We start from the raw sequence: 18,249 nt of genomic DNA on the forward strand, positions 1-18,249 counted from the left end.
TCCTATTATGAATTAAGAATTAAGTACCCAATGCCTACATGCAAAGTATTTTTCTTTATTACTGAGATTTGCCCAGTCCTATCTTACTGGGCAAATCACGTCTTCTCTGGAATGTATCACTAGCCTGTGCTATTAGTTTTGAAAAACAGCAAATAAGGAGTAGAATTAACTATTTCCTACAATATAGTATTCATTTATATGGTATATGCTTACAGGTATTTAAGACAATGGACAGAAAGCCATTATTCCTACAGATCAAATTGAAGATTATTCAGAATATTACAGGTACAGATGATGCTTCAAAGACATGAAAATGTTTATACTATGTAAATATTCAAATATAAACAGGAAATTAAAACAAGTACTACACTGGGGTTTAATGCAGTTATTTAAACCAGCATTACTGTCAAAAGTAGCAGTCCTACTCATCCATTTACATAACTCTTGGCAAGTCCCCCCTCACCTTTTGCTGGCACAAGGTTGAAATGCCACCACATAATTCACCAGAAAACAGAACTTGTCCAAGATGAAAGACATGCTAAAAAAACTGAAAAAAATCTTAAATTCATCATGATACTAATACAAGGAAAAAGCTCAAGTCAACTTTTAAAATTCTGGCCATGCATTTAAAAATACTTTCAGGCTAAGATAAAGATAACTATTTATAGTATTTCTAAATTTCTATTTATGTTACTGTGCCATGCTTAAACTGGTCAGCCTGGTACTCATATGATGCAAAAGTCAGTCCAGTAAGAATTAAGACAAGCAAAGATAATGGAGAAATAGTTATTCAACAGAGCCTGAATAAGGAATTTTACAAACATGAAGTTGTTACCTATTATGGGGGGGGGAGGGTTTTAAGGTGTGTGGAATCAATTGCCAATGTTCCACTTACACTGGACGTTCCATTTACAGCTCCAAAGCCTGTCTGTTCTAAGTATTCAACCCTCATTCAAACTTTTAGCTCTGTTCTAGGAAGAAAAAAATTCCAAAGCTTTACTTGACAATTTAAACAAATACTTTATTTGAAACTTTTTCAGACATTACATTAATGCAGGAAAGACAGAAAAACGTTCTACATTGACAAAATTGAAATGGGTTTCTATACAAATGTGGACTAGACCCCGAAAAGCCTTAGTTTTGTTCTTACAAATCGTAAGCAAGACAACCCATATTAAAAAAGTTCTCTACTTGCTAAAAAAATAGTTTGAGAAAATTTAAACTGGTTACAATATCTTAACAACACATCTAACACATTCAACATGAATCCTCCTCCAGAATAAGAAATCTAAATAAAGGAAAAGAGTACCTATAAGGAGTTTCACCGCATCCTTCATCCTCTGAATGCATTCATAGCATTCATGAGGCTATATATTTGTGTGTGTGTGTTTGCTTGCTTTTGTTTTGGGCTTTCTCTTGTTTGGATTTGTTTTTTGTTTTTGTTTGTTAAAACAAAGCTGTTCTTTTCTGTAGAAAAAGTCTTACAGCCTTGATTGCACTGGAGGGAAAAAAAGACTCTAGTATAAAAGGATTCATAGTATCACAGTATCCCCTTCCCCAACAGCACCTAACTATAAAGAGGTCAACAGCAACTGACTAATCTAAAGTGGTATAATCTAAGAAAAATCGATCCCCAAAACAGTGGAATATTTCTATTCCAGCAAGGTTTCAATAAAAAAGGACTGGCATATAAATCTGGGGGACAGGGACATCATTTTTCAAACAGTACGTTGTTCAGAGTCAACAATTCACATCCTGCAAGAAAGTTACAGATATTTCTTGTACAAAACTTCCTTTTCATTGACAAAGCAAATTAAGGCCATCAGACTTGCAGCTTAAAGGTTCACATACAGAAAATACAAAACTATGTTGTGCTTATGAGCAGGCTCTGTTCTGCAGATAATGATTACTGTAATTTGAGGAACCTGGCTGACTGGAAGTTTACATGATCACACAGCTTCTCTTAGATGCCTTCGAGCTTGCCTGTTAAGAATAGAAAGAGTCACCTTTGAAGTAAAAAAAAAAACAAAACCAAAAATCCAAGCAGCAGAAGATTGAGCAACTCTAAACAATATATGTTACATTTTTAATCTACGAAATTATTAGCCTGGCACAGTGTAAGCAAGAGTCAGCATGCAAACTTGTACAGTCTATTGCACCCTGTAGGTAAAAAAATGATAGACACCATTTCCTGTGAGAGGTAACAGAGGACAGGTACCAGAAAAAAAAACAAAAACAAAAAACCACAGCTTAAATTATTTTATTTGCATCTCAAATCAAGAAGCATCATTGAGTTTAGACAGGTGGTGAAAACTGCAGGGAGCACATACAAGTACCTTGTGAGTTTTAATCTAAAGAAATCTAATCTCTCTATAACATTTTTATGAGTAAAGTTACTAAAACACACACTTTAGCTGAACTACACAATCCCAGAAACCGGAAGTGCAGAAGGATGCACTTCAGTACTTTAGTATAACTGCAATAAAACCCTGACTCTATTAATGCCACTGCAATAAAATCCTAACTCTATTAGAAGTTAGGAGTCTATTAAATAATAAATTTAATAAATCATAAATCTAAATAAAAATCTGGCTCTATTGAAAATTATAGGCCAAAACCTACAATTGCCAAAAAATATTATTTCCAACACAGTCGACTCTCTCCAATGTTTGTCTGTTTACATATGCACACTTAATTATTGATGTATATTATCTTTTCTAACTGACTTTAAGATATGTACTAACTGAAATGTGGGCAAGTTTTAAGCAAAGCAGCAAACCTGAACGACTGCATTACAGAAACTTAAGACTTCTTACATTCCTTTTTCTCTCTTTTTAGAAGAACTAGTCAAAATGGAAAGGTAACGGATAAAACACAGAATATGAACAATAAAGTATGTTGTATTTCAGTATTTTCCCTTAATAGAATATTTCGTGTTCACTGCAATTTCATACCTTTCCACTCACCGCTGCATTTCTTCAGGATGCAAGATATTTTTTTCTGATAGTGTCCTCAATCTCTCATTTCCTCTATCAGAAAATGAGATATTTCAGTTCTTAAAACTTTAGATATATTTAGGTGTTCCTGCTAAGGCCAAACTTAACTAAAACAATTGGCCTGCGGGAAGTTTATCAGGAACACAGTTTATGGAGGGGACAAAAAAAAAAAAAAAAAAAAAAAAAAAAAAGAAAATCCTGAAATCTTTAAAACTTTAAGAAAAATTCACTTCCCTCCATCAAGGGAATGTGTGAAGTAGTATTTTTACATTGGTTTTAGTAACACAGCGTCATGCTTTCATCAAATTACTGATAAAACAAATCCAAAATGAACAAATATCCACACCCTAACAGGTATAGTATTTTCCAGAAAATTCATGACTTCAGGTTGAGAAAACAGATGTATAACCTTGTTAATCTAAAACAAGATACCTGCTGGTAATAAAGGCCTTGCTTCTCCGTAGCTTCAGCTGCTTCTTCCTCAGCTTCCTCCTCTTCCTCTTCACGTATGGTTGTTTTAAAGACAGTGCTTCTCTGAGCAACCTCCTGCAACAGAGTTTTATTTTGAAGACTTGATTCCTCTAAATATTTGGTGCTAATCTACTTAGATTTTGAGCAATGGGAATTCCACCTGTTAGTAAAGCTCCTTGTACTGATTTTGTCTATATACTTTTTATGTACTGCTGTGCATAAACAGCACTTCTAACACCTTAGCTTTTAAATACCTTACTGATTTAAAAGAGTATAACACAACACTTTTCAAAGCATATTTCAAGGCAGTGACCAATGCCTGGTATGAAGTCATTGTCTGAACGAGTCATTCTTCTACTACTTGTACTCAATAAAAGGAAAACAATTCACACACTTCAGTAGACTGCATTCCTAAACTGCAATAGAGACAGACAAGGATACAGTACGACTGGATGGAAAGCAAAAGGAGAAAACTTTAGCAAACACTCATGTGCATCCATGCATAAAGTCCTAATAAATGGCTCTACCTTCATCTTTATAAGGGATGGCACCACACAAAGACAAGTTTTAACGCAGCTTAAGTACTTTACCTCTCCCTGAGAATTTTTCAGTACAACCTTCACATCTTCACCAGTGCCCCAAGAATTCTGGTTCTTCCAAATGAGGTCAGTGGGAGGGCTAGCAGTTACTCCAGCATTTGCAGCCCAGATCTTTAAAAGAAGTCATATTTGAGCATCATCTGCTAGTCTTATACATTTCCATGTTATTTATAATCATAGAATAGTTAGGTTGGAAAGGACCTTAAGATCATCTAGTTCCAAACCTCATGGCAGGGACACCACACACTAAACTACGTTGCCCAAGGCTCCCTCCAGCCTGCCCTTGAACACCTCCAGGGTTGGAGCATTCACAACTTCCTTGGGCAACCTATTCCAGTGCCTCATCACCCTCACTGTGAAGAACTTCTTCCTTATATCTAACTTAAACTTCCCCTGTTTAAGTTTAAACCCATTACCCCTTGTCCTACCACTACAGTCCCTAATGAAAAGTCCCTCCCCAGCATCCTTGTAGGCCCCCTTCAGATATTGGAAGGCTGCTATGAGGTCTCCACGCAGTCTTCTCTTCTCCAGGCTGAACAGCCCCAACTTTCTCAGCCTGTCTTCATATGGGAGGTGCTCCAGTCCTCTTGTCATCCTCATGGCCCTCCTCTGGACTTGCTCCAACAGCTCCATGTCCTTTTTATGTTGAGGACACCAGAACTGTACACAATACTCCAAGTGGGGCCTCACAAGAGCAGAGTAGAGGGGCAGGATCACCTCCTTTGACCTGCTGGTCATGTTAATTTAAAAGTTAATGTGGTCTATTTAAGTGACACTAGTGAACCTCCTCTCATTTAAAAAAAAAAAAAAAACAAAAAAAAAAAAAAAAAAAAAAAAAAAAAAAAAAAAAACCAACTCTCTGCTTACCTACTTCTAGAGTTTCTCACAATAAGAAATCCACCCCTGTTTTTTAATGTAGACACTTTTGAATATGGAAGTGCACCTCTTTATGATCAAAATTATTACTCCATATAGGAAGCAAGTTTCTGAAAATCATAGCTCTGTCCAACTTTTTCAAAGCGAAGGATAAAATAATGCCCAATACAAATCCAGGTGATTATTTTCTGAACGTGTGCATAGAAAGCACGAAACTGAAAACCTTGTATCTTATTGACATACACAAGTCAGCCTGAAGTCCATTTCAACTGAACAGCTGAAGCTTGACAACTTACTGTAACAGTTTGGCCTGCCTTTAGTATGTATCTTGAGGTATATCTGTAAATCGCAGAAGTGTCTCCTATTTTTCGGATCAGCTCCCAACCTCCCATAGGTTGATCCTAATGAAAAGGAGAAAAAGCTTTCCATCAGCAGTCATTTTCTGGTACACATGTAGGGTATTTTACATAAGGCCATAAGGCACATAAAATTTTCAATAAAAATTTCTTATCACTTGATCTTCAACATGCCAATTAGAATAATGATAGGTTTGTCTTCTAAAAGTTTAATGCAACCCGCTTTTCAGTTCTGAAGTTACATGAACATATTACATATTTATAATTTACAACAGTTTTGTTACTGCCTGGTCCAGAAAAAACACATAAATATTAAAATCCCCTTACAAATATGTAATATTTTTTTAAGCACAGAATGAAAGCAGGCTTCTTAGAAAACAAAATATGGTCCAAGGGTCAACACAAAACCTAAAAGCCAAGGATTTCTGTCTCTGATCAGCCCATTATATATGTGTGCATCTTCAAACCTGTCTAGAGTTGTTCTTCAAGCGGATGAACTTTCCATCAATGTCTATCTCCTTAATAGAGACATTTCCAGTGGCAGAAGCTGAGTGAGAAATCCTAACACTACTGCTAGCTTCAGATTCCTCCACATCAATCCTCTTCCTCTTCCCTCTGGTTGTGCGCACACTACGGCTTGATGAAGCCCGTGAAACGGTCACTCGGGAAGATGGGCTTGCAGAAAGTTGCAATCTATTGAAGGAAGAAATACACATACATCACATTTTGGTTTTACTTTTTCTACATTTTTTTTATTTTATAAACTTCCCTCTCTTCTCTTCTTTCCACAGAATTACAGAGCAAAAAGCTACAGAAACATGTTAAACTGTGCTACATGAAAAAGTGAAGCCTTGGGTACTTTTTGGAGAATTGAATGCTATGTTGTCAAACAGCTTATTAACACTTTTGGAGCATAGAATTCTGTAAGGCCTGCTACATAAAGATCATAAAGGCACCTCTATCCATTTGTTAAAGGACTGCATTCCTGGGTAGATGGCACAAGTTCAGAAAACACTTTTAGGGGGACTTAAGCCAATGTAGAAAATTCATGCAAAAACCCAGAGGCAAAAACTTTTTCTGTCTCATCCCCACACTTGAGGGAAATCAGCCTGGATCATTAGGATGCCATTCAGAAAACAGTCAAAATACTTTCAAGTGACAGCTGTGACTTACCAGGTAAAATTTTCAGTATTGCTGAACTCTGGGGTCAGATGTGGAAAATGCAACTAGCTGATAAGCTAGGCAAACAGCTATTAAAACTTTATTAAAATTATTCTATACTTAAACAGATTTTGCCCTGTAATTTGTAATTAAACAGTAGCCCTTTAATTGACTTTGAAAAAGAGTATTAAGCATGGCACCAAACAGACGTAAAAATTACTTCATAAAAATAACAATTCATTATATCCTCAGTGCTTAATAAAAAAATCTTAATAAACGAATGGTATTTGTTCCCTTGAGAGCTATTGGTCTGGTACTTGAGCAGCCTGGTTTCATGGAGACTTAGAAGCATCAGAATGATGGCGCAAAAACAAACAGTGCCTTGGAAACTATAGTAAAGCACCTAATAAATACATTACCAGTGAGAACTACCTTTTATCAGAGAACGGAACAAGTAAGGAAAGCACACAGATACCAGCATTTGTTGCTGCATTCTGTCATACCTCTCCTCTTCACCCTCCAGTAATTTCCGGTATGCACTGATCTCCATATCGAGTGCCAGTTTAATATCCAGAAGTTGTTCATACTCGTTCAGCTGCTCCTGCACCTTATTTCTTAACTCGGACATTTCTCTCTCTTTCTCAGACAGTAATTTGTGACAGTTTTCCCGTTCATTGGCCAAGCTGTCCTCAAGCTCTTGCACTCTATCTTGCCATGCTCTAGACTAGAAAACATCAAAAACATCAGTGAGGCAAAGGAAAGCCCCCCAAACCTCCATGCACTTTGCCATTCAGGTGACATGGAAATCAAACATTAGGTTAAGCATTCTGCCCCATTTCTGAATTCAAACTCACATATTTTCAAATACATGTTCTCCACCTTAGCTACTAAACACAACACCTAAGTTCAAATCAAACTTATAACACACTTTGAAAGACAACCACATGCTCCATTTTCCTGAGACCTGAAGATACATTACTATGCCTGAATTTACTCAAGTTGAGAAAAATTGAGCCGGAGAGTCAAACTGTTTTAAGATGTGCTGGACTGGTAACAGAATCAAAGCGCAGCTCACTGTTCTTCAGACCCTGCAGTAAATAATTGCTCTTTACCTTTCAGATGTCTACTTCCTGTTTCAGTTTACTGCTGCCAATTCCAAATTCTGGCAGGAAGCTCATCTAAAGGAATAGGGATTGTTGCCAGAGAAAGCCTGCCGGCCTGAAAGCCTTCAAGGCTTGCTGAAAGCATAGTCCAAAGTGTTCCATGAAGAAAGAGATTTTAAAAACCACCGTCAAGTCAGTAGAATTTAATATTGTACATACAGAATGGAATTCTTATCAAAGAAAGGCCAAACGATGACATCTTTAAGGTTTCTTAAACTATGCTTTATTCTGTTTGATAGTATTTGAGGGGGTTTTTTTTTCATTAAAAGACAAGCAAAGGAACCACACTGTCTGGTTAAGTCACAGGGTTTGCTGTGCAGGCACTCTACTTAGGAAATCACAGCTATTAAAACTTTATAGTTTTATATATAGACAATGAAAACCTGCACTCAAAGTCTGACACAGAGGCCCAGTGTGACTGGTTGTCAATGTTACATTCAGATAAGAAATTTAATAAAAGGAGTTGAGTGTCACATGGAAGATCCCAGTGAAAACTACTACAGTGCTCAGTGCTGGTAACTCAAATCTGCCAAGAGAGTTGTCTTCTTCCAAGAGAACAAAGTTAAAATTAGGGCTAGCAAATGGAGAAGAAAACTTTACTGGTTGACTTCGCTAGACCTAAAAAAAAAAAAAAAAAAAAAAAAAAAAAAAGGCAAACCAACCAACCAAATAAATAAAAAAAACCATGACAAGACACACAGACACAAAAAACACACCAAAGAAACAACACAAAAACCAAACTCACAGCAACAAAATGGGGTTTGGTGGACAACTATAGTCAAACTGGCAGAAGTTGGTTTTGGTAGTCCTGAAGTTAACAACCAACACCTCCACAAATTCAGAAGCAAGTTTTCTGAACCTAGCTCTCAGCCACAAATAAGCAACAGACCACAGGTAATTACTGAAGTAAGAAGAAAAAAAAACAACATCAGAAATGCCTGTTACTGAACCCCCAAAAGAAAGGTGATGGTAATCTAAAGGCAGAAATAAGATGTAAGTAGACAAAAGTCTCAGTCCAACTCTTGTGTAACCTTATGTGCACTCATCACCTATCCTTTTCAGAGACTAACTTGCCTATATAATGGGAAAACTGGGAAGACTCATACTTGCAACTGCCAAGTTATTTGGATAATTATGAAATAATACCCCCTGCATTTATATTCTTCACTTGAAACACACAGAACTTTGAAGACCTACAAGAGTCTACCGTACAGGAGTAATACAATTCAAACTGTATCACAGAAAGAATCAAAGCTAAATATTACTAATATATTATACTTTTCAAGAAAATAAATGTTTTGTTGCAGTTTCAACTGATTACTAAATTACAGAACCCCATTGCAGAACCAACTCCTAACACTTACTGGTTGGACTTTTTGTTCTTAAAAGGTCTTTTCCAATGTAAGTCATTCTATAAAAATCTAAACTGAAAATGAGAAATCTACTGCAGTACACACGATGTTACTCCCATCAAATAACCTAGTACTGAACATTTATTTGTCATAGGTTGTATCATACTTCTTTTGGGTGTGACCTATGTACTCTGTGATCTGACTAAGTCTAATTAGTTTCTGCTTAAGACTCTGCCCTACAAATACTTAAGTATAGTTATTTGATGCATTTTCAGTCTCATTTCACCCTAATCCTGTTAATGATCCATTAGAACCAACACCTCATTCTCCCACTCAGCTTCAGTGAAGGTGCACCTTTTCCCCATAGTACCAAGCATCTATGCATGAAAAAAAAAAAAAAAAAAAAAAAAAAAAAGGCCAAAAAACTTTAACCTTCTGTGGACAGAAATAAAGAAAATACAAAGTCATACTTGCCAATCCAAGTTTTCCTCTTTTCACCCTGGATACAAGTATCTCTTGGGCACTGCGCCTTTGAGATGCTTACTGCCCTGACCCTAGAGGGGACTCTAGAGACCCGATCAACTGGTTGGCATGCACTGGAGTCCTATCCGATCCATTCTTCTGCTATTGGGGATGGCAAGACAATCTGGGCAAGGCTTTATGGCAGTGCCATCTGGGGTGTCAAAACTGTTGTCCCTAAAGCAGGGTTCTTCTACCCAGTGTGTAAAAGCCAATCAATACACTGAGTTGAGATACTTGCCTTTATTACAATTCTATGCCACCAGCATACCTTCTAAGAAACAGGTATTTTTTTTTATACAAAATCCTTTTATACAAAATCCTAACAAGGAAGGAACCATATAAAAATAAGTGATTGCTTACCCACATTTTACACAGCAAAATGTAAAACACTCATGTATCAACTTTTACTCACCTCATTATACCAAGGTGGTTTTATATTTACATATGAAACCTCCTCCTAGAGGTGTGTTTTTTAGAATTACAATTATCGAAGGTAACTAAAGGTTATACCTTTATCCCATCAGCTACCATTAAGATCTTGCCTAACCTTATGTCCTGTTGCAGCTCCTGTTAAACAATAGCTTAGCTTGAAGTACCTACAGCATTCTATTTCTAAAGACTTTCAGCTCCTGTGCTCAGTTGCTGTGGTCTCAGATCATCGTAACTGCTCATTTTGTAAGTTCTTAACCCCTTTCAAAATCAGTAAGTTCACTTATAAAATAAAAAAATAAAAAATAAAAAAAAAAGACTTCTAGATGCAAACAATCTAGGGTGAAAAGAGATAAACAGAGAAAGACCGCATGTTCCAGTTCTGGCTTTGAATGTTGCTCTGTGGAATCCTATGCTAGACTGTCCAAATTACTACAGAAAAGAACTAAATTTCACGGAATGTCAGAAACTTTTAATATAGAGCTGTTGTCTAAAATTGTCGCACCTATTGCAAAAGTCGCTTAACAGTACCACCTTTCAAGTACACATTCTGTAGCAGGATATTGCACAAAAAGAAAAAAAAAAATCAGCTTTGTCAAAAGGAGGCATTAAGAAATTTGAAGTAGTACAGAACAGTAGAAGACAAATTCACATCATGATGCTGAACATACTTACAAATTAAGGGAAAGTCCTTTAATATAGAAATCGACATCTGTAATAAGCAAGACTAAGAGTCACAAACAGCTTGTTACCTCTTTCTGAAGGCTGTTGAGATGGGAAGTCAAAGTATCAATTCGTATGCGACTTTCATTCAGTTCTTCTCTTACCAAATTGGTTGCAGAATTGGTCATCTCAGAGGACAGTTTAGCATTCTCAAGCTGCAGTAGAGCAAGTTAAAACATCAGTTTCAAAGTAACTTTTATTACAAGAATGAGTCACTAAAAACCACATGCAACACTAAGCCACAAAGCTCCTCCCTGCAGTTCTAACACAATGAAACATCCTTTTTTTATTTTTTTTTTTTTTGAGTTTAGGTATGATGGCTCAATTACCATGCTGGACTGCTCTACCTGGAATCACAGTCCTCTGAATATTTATTCTAGGATTAAAAATGTAAAGTTTCCCTTGAAGACATCACTGAAGTTGGACTGTGAAGTTCATTTTCCTGCTGGCCAATGTTTAGCATTGTATATTTAGTTACTGTAATTAAATTACTAATTCTCTAAAAAGAACTTATGTTAATTTTCAGACAACCTAAGCAAACTGGTAATGTGCCTTCAGACTACAATTCCAGTACCGTAAATCACTACTGCTCCATCCTATTATCATCACACTGAAGAGAGGGAAAAAGAAAGCTTCAATTATGAAAGCACTGTTAGACTAAAATATAAATTAAAAAAAATTTTGGCTATATTTTACTCAAAGTAAGATTTTCCAAGACAGATTTAAGCCCCGAAGACAAGTATCCATGCACTCTTAAAGACTGTAGACTAAAAAGACAGAACTATGACAACAAATTCAGTTTGTATCAACTTTTCTGCTGTAACATCCCACCTTATTCTTAAACATACAAACTGCAACAAGTATAGCCACAGAAACCAGTTTCAGTTGAGACATCAGTATCCCTCCTGACAAATGCTGAATCGTATTAGAGGAAGGAAATTATGAAGTATAACTGATTTCAGCTTGAGTATACTTCCTCTCTAGAGGAGTGAAAGCAGAAATCACTAGGTGTGGTAAAGCTTCCACACATTTCGTACAGGATAAGAGGACTCAGGATGCTGTCTTCTCAGCAAGCCCTAATATGAAGTAAGTTTCACAAAAAAATATAGGGCACATTATTGATCATCAAGACTATGTTACAGTTGATATGTAATAACACATGAACTTCCTTTGAATTCAAAGCAATCCCAGTACCAAGTACCTTTTCCGCACAATTTGCCTTCACACAGTGCTTCTTACTCAAATTATACCAGAAAATGCAAGTTTGCATTCAAAAGCATGGTAATTTTATACCAAACTCCATAATAAAATGCATATCTTTTCATCAAACAAAACAAAAATGTACATCAGACAACGGCATGAAAACATGTTCTCACTTTGGCATAGTAAGTCTGTTCAAGCTCTTCTTTGTACAGCTTCACTTGTGCATCATGCTCCATTCTTATTTCACTAAGGGCTTGGGCCAGTTTATGTTCATATTCAATTTGACGCCCAGAATCAACCTCAACTAAGCGAGTTTCATGTTTCCTTCTTGTTTCTTTGATTTCCTAAGAAAAACAGAAAAATTATATTCAGACAATGAGACAAAACAAGTTTTAGAAGACTATCTCCTGAGTGGATAGTGATGCAGATTTTAGCTAGCCTTGTGGATCAGCATTAGTTTGTTTCACAGTGAAACTTTCAGTAGCAACACAGGGCCATTTGTCCAGTCTGATGCACCAAGATACCTTATTTTGCAATAGCCAATCATTGAAATAAGAGCTAAGGTACCATCAGCATGTAAAGACACACTCCTGAGAGTTGCCTGTATTTTTACCAAATACACATCAATATGGTTAGATTTTAGAAAGACATCCTCCCTTTCTTCAGGTCTCTTCTATGCCTGTACAAAATTAAAGTACTATGAAATTAAGCAGTCACTTTCACTAATCAGCATTTTCCTCAATTATTTGTATGCTTGCCTGTGGTCTCTGGAAAAACGGATTCCAATACCATGAACAAAGCTGAAAATGCAACTTACAAGGAAAACTGCAAAACCGCATACAGAACAAAGGACAGTATGGTTAGGTACATTTGTAACTGCTTTGAGGTTCCTTCTGGAAAGCCTTCAGTAACTATAAGTGAAAGAGAGGGTGGCAAGAAGATCTAGAAGACAAATATTTATCAACGTCTGTTTCCATTATTCAGAAGCATCCTATTAAGTTCAAAAATTAAAAACCAGGAAAAAATAGCATCTGCTTGAGTGTCCCTCTCCACTTTATTTCTCATAAAGGGATTATGTGAGAAAATTAACCTACTTTCTCATCGCTATGAGAAGATGTGCATCATGGGCAGAACTTAATATGAAACAACATGATATATGAAGCTATTTTATTACAAAAGCTCCAAGATAACATCATTCTTTCTAGAAAAAAAAAGTTGGAAACCCTGCTCCAAGTGAGAGTTCAGATCTTCCATCTTAAATTATTTCAGTATTGTAAGAATGATCCCCCGAGAAGTCTTCTTTCCTTAAAAGATGTGAATTCTCGAGACTGAAGAATTTACCTCCTCATACATATTTTTACGGAATTCCAAGTCCTCAATGAGACTCTGACAACGGTTTTCAAGATCAACCTTCTGTAAAGTTTCATTTGCAAGCTGTTCCTTGACAGCAGCTGAAGCAGCTTCAAGCTTTAAGAAAAACAGAAGAATCAACACAACAATGATTACGTAGCAGAACTCACATAACGTAACGACCTCAGCTACCTAACATGTGGTTAGGTGCACTGCTATGGTTGAACTGCACAACCAAATCCAGTATTTACGCCACTAATGTCTTTTCTGCCCTTGCAATCACTCACAGAAGTGAATTCTAGATTTCACATTGGTAACTAGCATTAAAATGTTACTTAGCAACTTTCCTTACAAAGCTTCAGGTTTTCTACCTGTCAAATACCAGTTTCCTGGTCTGCTCAACTCATCTTCTTGAGGTAGTATTACTTAAGACAGAATTATGTGTGCCAAAAGGTTAAAATTAGCACAAGACTTCCCCCTTTGTTTTATCAGATGCTCAGAATGTTGGGAACCACAAGCAGAACCAAAAGGAGGGCAGAGAGAACCACAAACTTATTCGTCAGGTTTTTGTTGTCTGCATTGTCAAGTCAGTCTCTACCCCAAAACAGTTCTACAATTTGCCAAGTTTATTTTGACTCTTGACCTGCTTTTTTGATCACAAGTAACATCCCTTCCAATTTTGAAGTCTGCAATTTTAAAAGCAGTCTATTCCACCATTCATGTTATTAATAAACTGAACAGTAGTGGACACGGACACCTATTCAGTACTGCTTCCAATGTCGATAGTGAACCAGTTTGTTCTAGTTGTGACTAGACTGCAGGCTGGCATTCATTTTTTGGCTACAGGGTTGCATTTAACCAAAATGTCAGCTCTCACTATAGATTTTTATATCTAAAAGTACCTCATTCATTGGAAGAACTTAGCAGTTAAATACTTCCTCTCACCTGTACAATTTGGTCTCTTAAATCATCATTTTCTTCCTCCAGACTTTTCTTATCACCAAGTGCTGTGGCCAGTGCACCTTCTTTAGAACTGAGAGCTGCTTCAAGCTCTCGAACCTTCATTTGAGCGCCATTGAAGTCCGTTTCTTTTCTTGTGTAACTGGAATGACAGAAAGTGGTAAGAAAGTCTAGAAATGCCCCCAAAGTAGAGTACTAAGTAATAAAACAAGGTGCAATCTGAATCTTATTGAGAGACACAAATAAAGCACTTTATCTTGGCTTAATTTACGCTAATTAAAATCAATGCTTTCCTGCTTTCTCATCTGACAAGCAATAGTTTAATATTTCACTGGCTGTAGAAAATACAGGGGAAACTCAAGAGCATCAAACAAGCCTGAGACACATACACAGAAAGGGGAAACTGTTTATTAAAGGCTTCTCTTGTTTTCTGTTTAGCTAGCCACAGTTAAAATGGCCTACCTTCAACAGTATCAGAGTAGGAAGAAACAAGCTTTCCCATCAGAAGGCTCTTTCCATAGGGTGGAAAGTAGTAAACTAATTTCATAGCTTTTTATTCACTCAGGAATTGTGCAAATAGCCCATTTCCAATTAACAGACCAACTTCTCAAAGAAGCTTTTATATTCCCTCTCTATAAGCAAGTCCTTCATAAGCAAACTGCTTTCTAATCATACATAGTGGCAAAGTTATACATATCTGAGGAAAGATACCCAAATCCTGCCTATACAACAGTCTGCTGAATCACTGAAACTGCACTGGTGCAGAAGAACAGGTGTCCTCCTTTACAAAAGCAAACACACAAGATTTTCAAATTACTCAAATTATCTTTCATTTCTACATAAGCAGTTAGTTTCTAGAGGTTTATTCCCTAAAATAGCACATGCAAACAAATTAGTCAAATGAGAAAAGTAATGCAACACAAATACTATGCTTTTCAGCCTAAATTAATTATCCACAAATAATGCTATGACAGGCTACTATCAAAAACGGGGAAAAGGAAAAAAATACTCAGTAATCAAAATTACTAGTAGCCTTTAGATGGCACAAGCAGTTGTGTTTAAATGTCTAACACAAGTTCTTCCACCTTGAAGTTAATTCTTTTTCTCTCTGGGATACTCACATTTCCCTACTAAAGGCAGTAGCATATATCAGTTCTAGATGTTTACAATCTAGATGTTTATAATGCAGTAAGATAACAGCTAGCACATTCTTCAGTTTTCATACTTTTTGCAGAAGTAAAAAAAATAATCAGAATTCACAATACTAAACTGAGGAAACTGAAAATTGCATAGATTCTTAAGAACAAGATTAAAAACTGTCAAAGCACTAATATCTTCACTATTTTTAATCACTATATTGCTTATAAGAAACAATAGGAATGCTTCTCAGTGAAATGACACTAATATTAAAAATACACAATTTTAAAAGGAAAGACTCTCAAATTGAAAAGGTACTTTTCCAAGATTACATGCAACATATGTAATTAACATCGTCCTCGAGAGGCTTGCAAAAAACCACTTGTAGACATAAAAGTAACGTTTCAGCACTACAGCCAGAAGATGGCAGGCTTTATACAACAGACTCAGCCCTAGCTACTCTGGCTCCTGATAAGTAACACCACACTTAACTGAATGGATAGACTGAAAGAGCCCAGACACACACAAATCCTCAACTACCTCTATCCTCAACTACCTTTTTATTTCTGCTGCTCAACACTACCCAGTCCCTCCATGGCATTTTACATACCTCTGCTCAGATCCAACAGTTCAGAGCAGTTGGGTCCACAGCTCAGCCAAAAGCACAGAATTTAGGTTTTGATCATGTGGACTCTTGAGTTCTAGCTCTCAGAATTACTCAGTGAAGACCTCTGCCCTGTCTCTCCCCTCCCACCCAGACCTGTAGGAACTCAGCATACAAGGAAGTTGTGCAGCAGAGGACAAAAAAAGAGGGAAGGAAATGTGTCTTGCTATGGTACATCTATTAAAAAAAATCTCCATTATCTATTAAAAAGTATGACAGTCTGCATCAGGCCTTCGTCATTTCATCACTCCTGGATAAAACTTTATTCAAAACATGGACAAACTGCTTCAGACAGGCTTTCTCACAAGCCTTCATGCTGAAACCAAGCTGGATCCTAAAACCAAAAAGTTGCACACACAGAGGCCATAGTGTGCTGCTCCACACACCACCTCAAATTACCATCTTATCCTTGAACTTCAAAACAGGAATACTCCCCATGTAAAGTTACTTTTTTTTTTTAATGCAAATACCTCTACCAATTACAAATTGGCAATTTTGTGATTACCAAAAATTACAGCTGAGAAAAAGCTGAGAAAAGAGCTCTTGCAATTGGGGCAGGACAGAAAAAGACGTATAATATGGACTAACAACAATATGACTAAAACCCAATACACTGCTTGTACCACTAAATTTGATATTACAAATTTTATCTGCCCAAAGGACCTTCTTTGCTTGTTTGCAACAAGATGACTGGGAAGCCATCCTATAATTTAATGCAAGAGAAGTCACAGAAGGGGGGAGAAGTGGAAGGATTAGAATTGAGCACTATTAGCTGTTAGTGTTATGAGTTGTTTAACTATGTGTTTGGATGAGCTGTCTCATCCTCAGAAAGAAAACAGAAACTGGAGCTCAACACTTCAAACGCTGAAAGCCAGATGAAATCTCAACTCAGCAGTGTCATCCCGGCCCTGAAGGAATATGGGAAAGAAGTGAAAGAAGATCAGAAATGCCTCTGTGAATTACAAAAAAACAAAAAACCAAATGCATACAACATATATGTCACCCTTACACCTAGTAATTTTTACCAGGAAGAACATCAGTCTGCTCCTTACTTCTCTGCGTGCTCTCTTACAATGCACATTAGAACAGGGACAGGTTTCAGATTAAAGCTCAACAGTTCCCTAGCCAGCAATCTTCACCTTCCTAAGATCACCTACAATAATGAAAATAAACTTTGAAACATTGCAAGTCTTCTTCCTCAAAACAGTTCCTCTAGCTCTTACAGCACACCATATATGCACCACAGGAAACCCTGCAACAGCTGTTACAACTTTGCTTGTATTAAGATAACATTGTTCTTGTGAGTAGTTGCTCAGGGTACCAGCTGCAAAATGCCTCACACTTGCACAGTAATTCAAACCACGAGCTCATACTATTACTGATGTTTCTTTTACTGCCTCATCACACTGAAGAAATTAATTTAAGAATATAGAAGGAAGACCAATTGAAGATACACAGCAAAAGAGCCAGAGAAATAATCTCTTCAACATTAAAAATGCATAAAAGAAGTTCCTTGACACAATTACATTTATCATAAACACTCCCAGTCACTGTCAATAATCTCTCTGATGGGGCACCTTCCTGGGGCACCAAGAAGTAACCACAAGAACAACTAGACTCACTACTTAGAAGCTTATAGCTTGATTGGGTTTTTTTAAATAACAAGAGCCCAAGTTATATTGGAGCTGTTAGCAGACGTATGAAAACATCATTATGCTGGTTCACACCTACCTTTGTTCATTATGAAAAATGAGGGCTGAGAGTGTGTTTAACTGAAAATCAATATTAACAGGTTATACAATGGTAAAGGAAGATTAACAGCTCTGCTCCTTTTTTTTTCCAGCATCAATCCTTTGACAACCTTTGTGATCTCAAGACTAACGTCTGAATGGCAAGTGGGCTTCACTAATGAAAAAAAAGCTCAAACAGAAGATTCTCTTTTGCCAATGGAAAGCCACAGCAGTCACAGAAATTTAAGGCAAACACAAGCAAGGAAGCAAATAAACAACTGAATCAAGTCAAATGTGTAAGAAGCAAAATCCAGCAGCATAAATCAGTTCATTGCAAGAGCAGAGATTTTGGTGTTGTGCCAAAGCTTGCAATCCTGAGAATATCTGGTCACAGATTTACCTTTTCTTACATTTAAATATCCAGCGAAATGAAATATTTTGTTTTAAGAAAAACCCTACTTATTATCTACTCGTGTATTTGTTGGGTTTTTTGGGTTTTTGGTTTTTTTTTTTTTGTTTTTTTTTATTATGACATTAACATCTTTCAGAAAGGACAT

The 18,249-nt window shown here is 36.6% G+C and overlaps 1 protein-coding gene across 1 annotated transcript; it reads right to left on the reverse strand.

Moving 5' to 3' along the window:
* Positions 1 to 1,949: 1,949 nt before the first annotated feature.
* On the reverse strand, positions 1,950 to 14,302 carry LMNB1 (lamin B1). The gene is made up of 10 exons (XM_010019965.1): positions 14,147 to 14,302; positions 13,193 to 13,318; positions 12,025 to 12,195; positions 10,678 to 10,803; positions 6,963 to 7,183; positions 5,766 to 5,991; positions 5,239 to 5,343; positions 4,058 to 4,177; positions 3,429 to 3,542; positions 1,950 to 2,006 (listed from the first exon to the last, which is right to left on the reverse strand). Exons 1-10 carry the CDS (start codon positions 14,264 to 14,266, stop codon positions 1,950 to 1,952), a joined length of 1,386 nt encoding a protein of 461 aa, XP_010018267.1. The 5' UTR covers positions 14,267 to 14,302.
* Positions 14,303 to 18,249: the final 3,947 nt, after the last annotated feature.

Source organism: Nestor notabilis, unplaced genomic scaffold, assembly GCF_000696875.1.
Source record: "Nestor notabilis isolate BGI_N333 unplaced genomic scaffold, ASM69687v1 scaffold10168, whole genome shotgun sequence".
Lineage (NCBI taxonomy): Eukaryota > Metazoa > Chordata > Aves > Psittaciformes > Psittacidae > Nestor > Nestor notabilis.